We start from the raw sequence: 14,732 nt of genomic DNA on the forward strand, positions 1-14,732 counted from the left end.
CGGAAGCGCTGCTTGCCACTAATCAGTGCATTATATGCATTCGCGCCCTTTTATGTTGCGCAAAGCAAACGGACGGAAAATCAGGGGGCGGAGTCGCCGGAGTCAGTGATTGTTTTTAAAAAGAGAGGTGATGTTGTCAGTTGTGTTAAAGTGTCCAGTTCTGAAATGGGTCCTAAAATGAGTGATTATATTCGAAAAAAACCAGCGAAGTCGCGTTCCGGAGAAGCTACAAGCGGCGTCCGTCCTCAATTTGATCGTCGTTCGAGCCGCGGCACCAGGTATGTATATTTTTCAATTTGAACACGATTTCGCTTCGCTCCTCGCTGACTGCGCTCAAATTTTTTTATCGCCAGGAGCCTCGACAGCCTCGAGATGAAACTTTTTGAGATCTGGCTGAATGGTCACCACCAGAGCCAAAATTTACATCAACAACAGCAGCAAGCCAGCAACAACAAAGTCCCGGTGAAGCTCCAAGTGGCGGTCGTCCGCAATTTTATCATCTTTACATCCGCGGCACCAGGTACAAATTTCTCAATTTTAACCTGATTTTGCTCCTCGCCATCAACCTATCCTATAGCTGGGGCCTGTGCTCAAATTTAGAATCGCCAGAAGCCTCACTCACAATCAAGCTGATGAAACTTCTTCTCGGTGATACTGTTTTTCAAACTTGCCTTATCACACAATTGGCTTAAATTATTTGCAAATTCCCTGAATCATGCCAATTTCTCTATGCAAATTAATGTTTTTCTGCTAATAGTCAATAGCTGTCAAATTCGGTTTTTTACTTTAAGAGGCAGTAGAGTTTCAAGAAGCAAAAAATTTAGTCTAACCAGAATAATACGGTTTTCTTCTTTGCTTTCTTTTTAATAGGGAATTTTCTCATTATCAAATTCTTTAGAATTATACCGAATCATGCCGATTGTTCTGTGCCAATGCATTTCAGTCATTTGAACGTTTTTTACCTAAAAATCTTGCATCCGAGAAATTATATTGTTTAACGAGTGATTAAAAAATTTACGAATTTGACATGTTTTTTTAATATTTTGTTATCATAATATGTATTTGTCGCATTTTATTATTACGCCGCATGTTCTAGCTGTTGATCGGTTGCACTTTCAGCCTGCTGAGAGCTTACGAGTGGTTTCACGTTTCGACCCAGTAGTACACAGAGCCGTGCACTTTGTCAGTCAGTCGGCGGCCGGTGCTCGACCCAGGACCTCAGCAGCAAGGAGCCCGGCATGGGCAACAACCAGAGCTTCGAGGAGCCCCTGCGCCCCGGACAGCCCAGCACCGCCGAGGCTGGCAGGGTGGTTTTCCTGCTGTGGCTCGCGCACCGCTACTGGCACAATGTGGTGGACGCGGCCAAGGGCACGACCACCCTCACCAGGAGCAAAAGGAAGAAGAGGAGACGCAACAATTTGCAAAGCTCTTTCAACTCTGATGATGACAACACGTCAAGGTAAGAATATTTCCTTGGTGAAATTACTCTCATGAAAAAATTTAGACTATCAAATTAAAACCAGAAAAAAACACCAAAGTGACCGGAGCACATATAAAAATAATGCTTTATATCATTTTATTTTCATTAATTTAGTCTTGTTAAATTTTTGTGTGGAAAAATTTGCAACACTTACTAGCTGCGCAAAATTTCCAATTCTTTTGTCCAAGAGAGATGAATTTTTTCAGAATTTTGGCAGCGTCGGAGATATGTGACTGCCTCATTATTTCTTTTTCTTCGCTGTCCAAAGCAATAACGAAAACTGAGCTTTTAATCTTGTATATTAGCTTATGTGATGTTTTTTCTTGACACTGTAATGCAATATTAAAAAGCAATACTTCATAAAAATTAAAAACTTAATATAAAGTAGCTATTACATTTGCGCAATGAAACTTTTCCGTCTGCTTCAGCGCTGGGTTGGTGAGTCGCTTGAAGTCATGTGTGCTCATATTCCCTGAATTATGTCCTGACCGAGCAGTTTCGCAAATTGCACAAACAGCGATCATTGCTCTCAATGTTCTGATGTCAAACTTTTGGACCCATACGGCGTCATTGGTGGCTTCTCCGTTTCTCGCTGCCTTCTCAACTCCTGGCTTCCTATATATGATCAAAAAAGAGTTTTCTTTTAAATAAATTTGAATCTTTTTTTACTTACATTCGAAGCACAGCTCTAGCCCTGCTCGCCTCAGACTATTGACTAACAATCCCATCGTTGGAGAGCATGTGCTTGAACGCTTTTACCATATCTCGATCTTCTAAATCTTCAATTAAAAATTTAGTTGCCTGAATGTCCTAAAAAAATATTTTTAGGAAGTTATTCACATTGATTAACTTAATATTTAATTGGAAAAAAATCATACTGAAAACAAAATGAATGGAGCCATAATGAAATTTAGAGCTGTCGAATTGGCGCAGTTCCCATGAAATATCGTTTTTGGAATCCTTCTGTTGCAAATTTCATTTTCGCTGAGGAGTTGAAGCTGCAGCTTGTTCGGAGGTTTCACGTACCTCTCCATCGACTCTCCTACTTCTCCTTGCAATTCTGTGTACATAAAACCAATGATTATTAACTGCAAAATAATATATTATATAATATTTTTTACCCTCGTATTTCACTGCAGCCGATGGTGGGGATTTTTTTGTGCTTTGAGCTACAAATCGAACTAAAAAAAAATGCAATGTAATTTAAGCTTGCAAATAATAAGAAAAATAAATCTACAAGTTTCTACTAAAATTTAATAGTTATTGTGAGCCTTCTTAACAAACGCTTCCCCCCGAAAATTAATAAATTATTTTTTATGAATATTGATGAAAATCAAAATGCGCTGATTTAGATTGAATGCATTAAGTCATAGCGCGTAGTCTGAATGCATTTGGTCTGGAGCAGAAGAAAGAAAATCTTCGCCCATTTACATTTTAGTACGTACGCTCGTATTCCAAAATGGCTCAACACATTTTGATGAAATTTGAGCACCCAAGTTTAAATTAAATTTGCAATCGATTGGCTTTCTCAGAAAAAATTGTTTCAATGAGAAAAAGTATTATTTTGATTTTGATCATTTTATAAGCAAATAAACAAAATTTAAGACACAAAGCCTAATAAGAAATTGTAGAGAATTTAATAAGCTACATATTACTGTTAGAGTTTGTATTTTTAAATTTTCTTACTCTATTTTATAAATTAAAGTACATTACAAAATTCTCGCGAAAGCGGTAATAGCTCAGCTGCAGTCAATAATCCCTGAAGAATGCAAAAGAATTTTTTTAACATTTTATTAGCTATTAGTGCTGAAAATTTGAAAATTTTATTTCTACGCTAGCTCATTAAAATATAAATTCGCGCAAACTTCCAGAACGAGTCAAACTCGCCACTCTCTGCCTTGAGTGCAGCAGTCGAGCGAGAGAGCCGCGAAGCGAAATGCAGAGGCGGGCGCGTATATTTATGCTCATAGCGTATCGCGACAACGACTGCTCAGATCGAATAATAAATTGCACCGCAATTTTCCTTTATATTTAAATATTTTAGAAATTTTAAATTTTCCTTCGTTAAAATTCTAAAACTTTCAATCAGAGCGATTGAATAATTCCGTTGAGACAACTATGTTGGGTTGCTAAACTCGTTCCCGTTTTTCTCCGTGAAAATAATTGAAGTAATCGGACACGTCTAAAGCCCAAATTCGATTAGTCTTTCTTTGCGCATCATGTCTCGCGCTTCAATCAACGTAGCAGCGAAGCGAGTGCTAACTGACAGCAGAGCAGCTCGCAGGCCAGTCAGATTTGCAGGCAGAAAAATAAGTTTCCTTTTTGTTCCCGCTTTGCAAATTGACCTACGAGGCGCATAATTAATTAAGTCTGATTTACTTTTTGTGCTCGGCCAAAAATACCGAGTCAGCCAAAATAGGCATAAAAACGGATAAATGAAGGTTTTTTGAGTGGAGGGACCCGCTGGCTCCGATCTTTGTGCGGCAGGCGGGGTCGGTTTGTGCAAAAATTTTGGTTTAAAAGCTGTGCGGGCTTGCGATAAAAAAATGTCATTATTTAAAAATTTGCAAACATTCCTACACGGATGCAACGTTACATATAGGAAAAGAAAGTAAATTGAAACATGGTTGGTTATATTTACCTTCCGCTCGCATCTCGACCACCGGTGGATCTTCAAGTTTTCTCCTCTTGCGTGCTGGCTAAGAGTTGACAAATTTTACCGCTTTATAATGCTCATAAAGTCGGACATTGAGCACTGCTTCTACTGTAGCTTTAGATTTGTCTTTCAAAGCAAGACCTTTAAACATGGTGCATTAAGAAATTAAAAAATGCAAATAACAAATTACATTTCATTTAAAGTGTGATTAAATTTACCCGTGTCAATCATCTTCACGATGCAATCGAAATTTCGCCTTCCAAATTTCGCGGTCTTGATCTCTTCTCTGTCAGTCTTAAAATATTTTCCATAGGCCTCGTGAACTTTGTTATCAAATACTTCTCTGTGCGCCAGAATCCATGACGACGCATCAATCCCCGGTGGAATCAAGTCTATAAGTAAAGACGCACCCTGAATTTTGATTTCTTCGAAGTCCGACATGAAATTTAGACAAATAGAAGCAAATAACGGGAATTTTGATCAAAGGCTAAACAAACACAAATATGAAGACAAAATGCAACAATGTAAACACCAAGAAAAATATTGAAAGGCTGTTAAACAATGAAAGTTTTGGATTGTTTTAAGAAACTGGACACATGGAAATTATTATATAGGTGGACTGGAATTACAAAAAACACGATTGAGAAGATTGAAGCACAAAGACTGTTTAATAATAAAATATTGCTATGTGGATATTTTCATAGCTGATTTACAAATTTAGCATTAAAATCTTATTAATTTTTTTGCAATTTCTGAATTGAGCGTCACTTCAATAATTCAATATACACTTTTCTAAAATTCAAAAGCCACAATATGTCTACAAATTAAAGAATAAAATAACCCCCATCGATTGACGCACAAGGACTGTTTAATAATAATTGCAGAGTTATTCTATTCACAGTTAATTTGGCATTAAAATATTATTCAACTTCATATAATTTCATCAGTGTCACTTCAATTTTTTATTTTGTTTATATATTTATTCTCCATTCAGATACAATGAAATACAAAAAATCTTACATCGTCAATAAACAGCGACTAAATATAAAACACTGAAAATCCATGTGAAGGATGTTGGTTAGAAGCTTGAATGGAGAAATGTCTCTTAACTATCAAACAAATTGCTAAAGCACGGCGCAATCTCCTTTGAGAAGAGCGCACCAGCCACTGGAGCCATTGGTCAGGTGACTACGTACATTTGTATTAAGATTTTCGGATTTTGCCACAAGTACGCCATACAAAGGGCTGGAAACTGGAATTTTGCATGAAAATATAATAAAATTAATTACAATTTGCACAATTTTGTCAGGGTCACTAAAATATTTTGATTCAAACTTTACTAATTATCCAAAGCCGCTATATCTCCGCAAAATTAAGTAAAAATTTACCTTGAAAGATTGAAGCCCTAAGACCGATCAAGAATAATTGCCGAGTTGGTCTATTCAGCGATAATTTTGTATTAAAATAAAATTCAATTTTTAAAATTTGCATAATTTTGTTAGTGTCACTAAAAAATTGTAATTGAAACTTATCTAATTATCAAAAGCCGCAAAATTAAGCAAAAATTTACACAAAAGATTGAAGCCCTAGGACTGATAAACAATAATTGCCAAGTTGGTCTATTCACTGATAATTTTGCATTAAAATATAATTCATTTTTTACAATTTGAATAATTTTGTCAGTTCACTAAAATATTTTAACTAAAACTTTTCTAATTATCAAAAGCCGCAATATCTCCGCAAAATTAAGCAAAAATTTACACGAAAGATTGAAGCACTAGGACTGTTGAACAATAATTGCGGGGTGGTTTTCTTCACAAGCTAATTTATCCTTAAAATATAATTCAATTTTACCAATTTAACTTTTGCAATCTAAATTTTTGCTTTTGACAGTCTTCAATTTTTACCTCAGACCTTAGCCAACCATCATAAATGTGTTTCATATTATTGCCGCATGTTCTAGCTGTTGATCGGTTGCTCTTTCAGCCTGCTGAGAGCTTACGAGTGGTTTCCCGTTACGACCCAGTGGTACACAGAGCCGTGCACTTTGTCAGTCAGTCGGCGGCCGGTGCTCGACCCAAGACCTCAGCAACGAGGAGCCCGGCATGGGCAACAACCAGAGCTTCGAGGAGCCCCTGCGCCCCGGACAGCCCAGCACCGCCGAGGCTGGCAGGGTGGTTTTCCTGCTGTGGCTCGCGCACCGCTACTGGCACAATGTGGTGGACGCGGCCAAGGGCACGACCACCCTCACCAGGAGCAAAAGGAAGAAGAGGAGACGCAACAATTCGCAAAGCTCTTTCAACTCTGATGATGACAACACGTCAAGGTAAGAATATTAGCAAAATTTTAATTGTAATATTGTTTAAATATGCACTTTGCTCTAAATAATAAACTAGATAATGATATTTTCAATGTTTCAAAGTAAAATTTTATGTACTTTAATATAATATATTTTTTATAAAATTTTTTATATTATATATTTAAATTTTTTATGATTTGGCAATATTTTTTAATTTACTGTTATTAGAAGTTAAAACCTATTTTATTAATTAATTTGCTTTATATATAAAAAAAAAAATATTATTATAAATGTTTGCTCATATCATTAGTGTGTCAGGAGATGGCTGCAATCAGTCGTTGAAGTCGATGTGTAAAGATTTTACATTAATTTATTATTTTTATCAATGAAATGAACCACATAATCTAATTTTAATAATTAAATTGTTAAAAGTAAGTGTTCCAAAAAGTTGACTTCGATTAAGCATGAAAAAAAACTGCACACAAAGTTAACGCTAATTAATTTAAACTCCTTAAACTGCCCATTTATCAAAATAATTTTTAAAACCTAAATGAGATATATTCACACATTTTCAGTATTTTTACATTTTATAACGACATCTAGAGTGAGATGTTGAATATTAATTAAGCAAATCATACGGGTCTGGTAAAATCGTTGCGGGAGTGCAGTTTACGTTCATTAAATTTAACTACCACCTTCATATATGGAGAAGAAATGATGTCAATTTTCATAACTTTAACTCTCGTAAAGATTTATGTGTGCCAACTGTGAGACTACCGTTCCTTGATGAAATAACGCACATGAAAAAATTTCACTGTCAAATTAAAACCAGAAAGAACTCCAAAAAAACCTGAACACATATGCAATGGTACTGCTCGTAATTTTATAATTTTTAAGTAAAAATAATAATTATTTATTGATCTCCTGACAACCTTGAGGCCACAGATTGAGACAAGGAAAATTTAAACATATTATAAAAGTAATGCCTTTTTTTATATTTACAACAATTATAATAATAGTGGAAGAAATTTTGGTTTAATCAAAATAATTAAAAAAAAAATGCCAGATTGACAGAATAAACAGTATTATTAAGATAATTATTTAGAATAAAACAAAATTAAACTAAAATGAAAATTGTATTCAAAAAATTTAATGGACTTATGTTTATGAATCCTAAATATTAGCTCTTATCTTTATGCACAAACTGATCCTTTGATTTAAAAGTTGAAATTTTCATGCTAAATGAATAAAAAACCTGTTTTGTGGACGAGTCGCCTTAAATTAATTGACAAACAGGAAGCGCTGGAGATACAATGCAAACTTTCTTCTTCAGAAACGTAGAAATCCATAACAAATTCAAATTCCAAAGTACAAATCTGCTATACAAAAACAAATATTCATTAATTATTCTGACTGTCATTTCCGTTTGTTGCAAAAATGGGCACAGAAGGGTCGGTCGGTCAGTCGCGGAGAGAAAGGCGCGGTGAGGAAGCTTTTTCATTCACACACCATGGATCACGGTGGCAAAAAGCGGAGAACGGACAGCAGAAATTTTGTGAGGTGGTGCACGCTTGACTCGCTAGCCTGGCACACAAACGAAATTAATAAATAGCTGCGGAAAGTAACGCTAAATTCAACAGGATAAAGAAAAAACCTGTTGCACTCGACCGCGCGACGTTGTCTGCAATTGCTCTTTGCATTTCTTCTTGACACTGTGCATTCATTTTGCTGATTAAGACGCGTCAGGACGCTCTGGGGCGGAAAAATTAAGTGTCGTGAGATGACTCGTTGCTTTAGCAGTAGAAGAAAATTAATCCATTTACGAGTAAAAAGTATGAGAAATTCTGAAGCAGTTCTTTCTTGCCATACAAAATTCATTGCATGAGCAGTAAATTAAGCAGTGAAAAAGTTAAAATTCATAAATTGAAATTGCTGAATTGATTTTTTTATTCAAAATAATCCAAACTAAAAATTCCGTAAATTTAAAAACAAAATTAACTTTATCACCAATTTGTAGAGGCAAAACATTTCAATAATTAATCTCAGTTTCTTAAAAATTTGATTCATTAAAAATTGTTTAATTTTAAATCATAAGTCAAACATCAGCAATTTCTTGATTGTAATGCTTTTTAAAATATAAAATTTATTATTTATTTGATGTATTTTCCCAGAAATTGTCAATTGTAACGAAATAATCCTTTTCACGATTACATGGCGATGGTGAAAATAGGAACAAAAACGCAGCTGATGCAGCGTTGCATTCGAAACCATATCTCCCATCGTGTTCTCCGACATTGGTGGCGGCTTCGCTTGTGGTTTCGAACGCTCTCTAATTATAAGCCGGCGAATTAATTGTGAGAAAACGCTCTTGAACTCGCGGTGAAAATTAATTTGCGGTCGATTTCGTGCGAAAGAGTATGAAAATCAATTCACCTAAGCTGAGAGGAATTTCGCTGGAGAATGACACAGAATTGCGCGCGGGAATTAGTCTCACGCGCGATCAAGACTCTATGGAGAAAATTAAGGCGACGGCGTGAGTGGTTTGCTCTCGAGCGGAATAAAAAGCATTCCGAAAAAATGCATCGAAAGGGAAATTGGAGATCTATAAATCGTAATTTCATTCATTAGACCAGCAAAAGGCAATAATAATGAAAAGGAAAAATTGCACAAGAACTTTTAATCATCCATTTGGTTAATTGTGTAATTAACTTGCAATCAAAGTTCAATTAAATAGGATGTTAGAGTTAATTAGTTTTTAGCTTGAAATTTTAATTACTGTGTAACCGACCAAAAATCCAGCAGTAATATTTCTAAATAAATTCATGTAATGAGGATGCATTTGAAAATTGAAGATCAAAATCTACTGCAAAATTCAGTTTATTGACATATCGATGGGCAATCTCTGCCCTGCTCTACCCTAATATATCAATTTGATTTTCATACAAACAAAATAGGAAAATAAAAAATCAACGCAAAACATGTCAGGATGGTCTTCAACAGAAAAAAGTTATTTTTATTCGTGAATCATACACAAAATAGAATTTTTTGAGGAATAAAAAAATTTTATTGTTCAAAAAAAAAAAATTCGTTAAAATTAAAAATAAATTCCATTTTACTTATGATTTGACCCATGACTACAAATATGGTTGAAAAAACTTGATTTTCTTGCGTGAGAATGTGAGGTCTATTAAGAGCACAACTAAAAAACTGGTTTATACAAATCTCCTGTAACCTTTTTTGCATACACGCATAAATTGAGAAAAAAATGTGACCTATGCTGATGCTGGTACGTATAGTAGGTGTATAGTTGTCAAAGTAAATTTATAGCGCCGCGATCAGCTCCTCCCCTTGGCCCACATTGTGGCCGCGCGGGGATGAAACCAGAAAATCGCTCGGCAGCAATTAGCCGCTACATCAAGTACACAATAAAAGTGCAGACGAGCAAGCGGCGAATGCATAAAGTGAGCAATCCCGCGAGTGCATCGTAGCGGTGCGCGATCCTGACGACGCTGGCCCACTTTTAATTGGCCTCCGATCGACCGACACAAAGACCAAAACCTGCTCTCTATTTGTCTCTATCGCTCTGTCTCCGCTGACCGGATAAAACAAGCTTATTTTTTGCCGTTGTTCCTCTCTTGCAAACGGTCCATATTGCAAAAAAAATCCAAGCCCACTCCCATCAAGTTCATAAAATAAGTGCATAAAAATTATTAAATGAATTTGAATTTGTTTTCAAAAATTGACAAATCCACAAAAATACTTTTTTGATTGGAATTATTCTCTAGATTTTTAATTTTTATTTTTAATTAAATAATTCATTAATTGATTTAATAACTAGCATTATTAAGAATAGTTAGTATGATTATTTAATGACTTATCTTTTGTGTAGAATGTCTAGATTTAGAATTGAATCTACATATAACAATTTAAAAGTTAGATTTACTCCCAGATTTTTTTTTTTTTATTACGATGCAATGAAACTATAGAACTCCAAAAGTAACTGCCCTGGCACTCCTGTGGCATTTTCTTTTAAAAGCCGTGGCGTTTGTATACGCGATGAAGCAAGTGTTGGCACAAGCGAAAATGGATCACCCACTTGCATGGGTATACATAAATTACTCTTCTTAAACAACGCACGATTGTTTGCCTCCCACGAGCGTGTGGTTATTTGAAATTCGACTCGCCGCCGCATCAGGCCATAACTGTGTCTTCGTCGGCACTTGAATGGGGAATGTCACACTTTGAAAATTTGCAAGCTGACAGACACACAAAGAAGAAAGCTATAACAAGAGAAAAATACAAAATTGAGTACAACAGCAAGTCAAAAGACTGATATCCTGCCGAGTGATGTGTTGTTTTTTTTTTTACTTTTTTTTGCACCAAAACTTGCAGTTAATAAGGATGATTAGTTTTACTTCCACATTTGGGGAGTTTAAAATATAACTAGTCCAGCAGGAGTCCGGCGTATTTATACCTTGTTTTATGTGGCAATAAAACTGTTCTTTCACTAAAAATACCACTACTGTTACAACATAATTATTATTCATGTTAATCTTGCATCCTTAGATCCTCACCCAAAGTAATCTTTCGTAGACCCTTTGGCGATTCATCTTATAAATAGTTGGAATTCGAGCCGATTTCGTTGCCCCACTGTTTTTGCTTGCAGTTATAAAATCTGCGTTGACGTTAGAGCAAAACTCACGCGTGCCCACTCGCGTATCTTTTATTGTGCGTAGAGGATGGCCATCGTCTCTCTCTCCCGTTATCGATGCCTAGATTAATTCCGCTGATCTCTGGGTTTAGAGGTGCTAGTTTAGTAGGACACAACGAATATCGCGTGGCCCCTGGTCCCACCTCACGCACGCTCGGTCTTGTGATGAGCGGCACTTGAATTCGACGCGCTGGTTTTAATTTATACGAGTGACGGTAAAAGTAAAAAAAAACACGTGATTTTTCATTTGAACTTTATTTTTTAGCCAATGCGAAACGAGAAGTTGTTTAATTTTATGACAACTAAATGCTAACTAAATCGGGACCCTTTGAATGAGATTTTGCTGAAGTTCAGCCTCCGAAAGCAGACAGTAGTTCTTTTGATTTAAAATTTCAGGGAAGTGTTTCTTTCTGGTTAATTTGTTAAGATAAATCCTTTTGTATATTATTTCTGAAATATTTTAAATGTAAAAAATTCTTTCTGTGCAATTGCTCGTCTTTCATTAACAATTTTCTAAGCAAAAGTTAGAGTTTCTTTTAAAATTATAGTTTTTTGATCTTTGTTTGAAAATTAAATACACGATTCAAACCAATTTACAATTATTTGTGTTAAATGAACCCCTCATTGTGAGTAATGGTAAATAAATTATTTAACCGTTTCCTACAACGCCTGGTAGTTTATGCACCTGGTGAAACATCTCTCTGCTCGGAGCTTAGAGTTGGATCGTTAGACTGCAGGTGTCGCTAACCTGCACTTGTTCAGGTATAGGTGAGCTGCAAGTTGCCTACCAGGACAGGTGATAAACTTGTTTGCAGAAAAAACATAATTACTGATACAATGTGATACAACTTGATTTTTAATTAAAATTTTTTAGTTTTCTTTTCACAATACTTCTTAAAATGGTTTAATAACTAATTTAAACCTATTGAAGGTTAAATGAATACTGAAGGTTTACAATGTTTTGTTAAATAATATTTTTTAGCCTCACCATTTCAATTCAGCAAATGCACTTTTCCGTTTTATCGTCCAGGAAAATTATACTCCCATTTTATTGCAATTTGCGATTTTTAAATTAATTACACCCTCTTATAGTTCTAGGTTGAGCGAAATCTAGATTTTTTTAGATCAATTATTCATGATTGTCCCTTGCAGTTCTTTTCATTCACAAGTTGCTCTGCTTCAGTCGGGGCCAATTGATCGCTCATCGATAAATAAGGAGATATATAAAAAAGTCTCTCTTGGCAGAATCTTCAATGTGGAACCGCCTCTGTAGAGCAAAACAAACAATTTCTCAAGTGGTTTTATTCACCTTCCTGACGATCGTCGACATTAAATAATAAATTTAAAAGCAGTTTCATTCCCACTCACACTCTCATGGGCGACCAGATTCGTAATGATGGAGATCAATTTTGAATCGGGGCCTTCTTCCATGCTGGCAGGCATTGAGATCATCATTAAATTATCCTTAATAATGCTGAAAACGTGTGAATTAGTTTATGTAATTGTGATAAATTAATAAAAAATTAAACTCGTTAGCCAGACAATAAGACTTAAGTTGAATATAATTATATTATTATTTGGTAGTCAATTAATGTAACTCAAAATTGGCTTTAAAGAAATATTATTTTTGTTATAAAAATTTCATATACTTTTTTTTAATTTTTCAAAATCTTGGAGAGCAACTTTACAAGAGGTTCCCGCAGCGAATGAGTTGTGCGATACAAATTCTGAACGGCGGTGTAACACGTTTTGGCACACACTCACTCGTTCTCTTCGTCCTGACAATGCGATATATTATTTTTTTCAAAACGATTTTCTGCCTGGGTGGCGCGTTTATTTTCATTGCTGCCCTCGGTGCCGGGCATAAAATAAATGTAGCGCGCCGCACCAACGTACTAATCGCCCGGCTGGCCTTGATTCGTGCACTGGCGACACTCGCAAATTATTTCCACGCTATATGGGGAGCGTATTCGCGGCGACATGGGACGGCATTTTTGCACCGGGCATTGATGGGAACCGAACGATGAAGCAAAAGCAGGCGGAGAATTATTAATTTCGCCGCCGACACCGCGAGAGATGCTTTTTGGCGCGGCTCATTAGGCTGAAATCAGTGCGAGACAAAAGTAGTTGAGACGCCAAATTGCTCCTGGTCCCTTTCGAAGAGTTGAGAGCGTGCACGGCGTCGACCACTGTCCCATCAGGGCATTTTTATGCAGGGAATCGGATTCCAATTATAAAAATTAATATAGAATACTTTTGATTAAATGTTATTTTTTATAGTACTTCATTTTCTATCAATTCGTTTATAATTCTTCCTTGTTGTTGATTAAAAAAAAAATCTGAAAATAGCAGATAAACTATAAAATATTGTGTAGGTCTTAAAAACCATGATTTAGCGGTTTTTCAATGTTAAGGTATCAAAAGAATGGAGAAAATCATGTAAACTATAGGTGGAAAATATTTAAATCACATTTTCATGCGCTCTGGTTTGTTAAGAATGGTGATTAATCGAGTGATTTTGCATTATATTCTTTAGAATTTGGGTTATAAATTTATTATTGAGGACTATTACATTTTGATTTACTTACGTTCAGAACTTATATAAAATGATTCCGAGAAGTAAAAGTTACTTTTATTGTGGTATAATTTCATTAGAAAACATGTTTTAATTGGAAAGGGGATTTTCATTTAGTTCAAAACTAGGGGCAACTTTGTAAAAATAATCTATTTTTTTCTTTTTCTGCTCTTATTGTCAAATATATTTATCATTTTCCTTCCTATAATTTATATATTTCCTCATTTTGTAATCTTATCATTTTTTATTTATAAATTTAAAAATTTAGAATTAATATCTGACTGAATAATTAATTATCACAAACGCACAGTATTTTTTAAAAAAAAAGATTGAGCAATGTTCTTTATAAGATACAAAATTCAAAATACATTGAAGCATAAATTTATTTTATTTAATTTGTTGAACAAATAATTTGAAGCTATAATATTATGAACCTATTGCCATGAATCAAAACAGGAAACCCAATAAACTCAAATTTAATTAAAACATTTTTTTAAATGCAAATATTTATTAGGAGGTTGGTTTAAAATGGATGTAAATTAAAAAAACACTAATAAACTAAATATATTTCAATTAAATTTTTTAACGAATGTTTTCAAAGATCTTTGCACGTCTGCTTATAATCTTTTGTCATCATATAAACTTTCGTTATTATAATATCAGAGTTTTTTGCATTCTCATCAGTGGAGAGAGCACGTCAAAAGCACAAACCAGCAGTAAAACTGACAAAGCAGAAATCGCGAACGTGCTCTTTTTGTGTGCAGAAAAATAATCAAACATATGAAATCCGCGTCCAGCTCCCTGCGAGCCAAAGTGCGCGCCGCTCGTAAACAACTTTTGGTTTTATTGAAATAAATTTACCGTCGCCATAAAGAACGCGGAGCGCCGGAGAAATGCGAATGAAAAATTTACGAAGGGGCTGCACGGCGAGAGAGCACAAGTTGTCGAACAGCATGGGAAGAAAATTTAATGCTGCTCGCAGCTATTTTATTATTATTACACATGCGTTGA

At 35.1% G+C, this 14,732-nt stretch overlaps 2 protein-coding genes across 3 annotated transcripts in view; both read left to right on the top strand.

Annotated features, from left to right (window-relative positions):
* Nucleotides 1-109: 109 nt before the first annotated feature.
* Nucleotides 110-2,368, top strand: LOC132198108 (uncharacterized). Of its 2 annotated transcripts, none has more exons than XM_059621899.1 (4): nt 110-278; nt 354-520; nt 1,097-1,459; nt 1,909-2,368. In XM_059621899.1, the coding sequence occupies exons 1-4, from the start codon at nt 166-168 to the stop codon at nt 1,920-1,922; spliced, it is 657 nt and encodes a 218-aa protein (XP_059477882.1). In that variant the 5' UTR covers nt 110-165; the 3' UTR covers nt 1,923-2,368. The 2 variants fall into 2 exon arrangements, with proteins under 2 accessions (XP_059477882.1, XP_059477881.1); XM_059621898.1 differs by lacking the exon at nt 1,909-2,368 and adding an exon at nt 1,687-1,761.
* Nucleotides 2,369-6,149: 3,781 nt separating this feature from the next.
* The window catches only part of LOC132198106 (uncharacterized), a 48,187-nt gene continuing 39,604 nt past the window's right edge, over nt 6,150-14,732 (top strand). The window contains exon 1 of the mRNA XM_059621893.1: nt 6,150-6,462. Coding sequence (XP_059477876.1) covers nt 6,242-6,462 — 221 coding nt within the window. The 5' untranslated portion in view covers nt 6,150-6,241. The remainder of the gene's footprint in view (nt 6,463-14,732) is intronic.

This window comes from Neocloeon triangulifer, unplaced genomic scaffold, assembly GCF_031216515.1.
Source record: "Neocloeon triangulifer isolate White Clay Creek 2 clone unplaced genomic scaffold, ASM3121651v1 ptg000012l, whole genome shotgun sequence".
NCBI classification, from domain to species: domain Eukaryota; kingdom Metazoa; phylum Arthropoda; class Insecta; order Ephemeroptera; family Baetidae; genus Neocloeon; species Neocloeon triangulifer.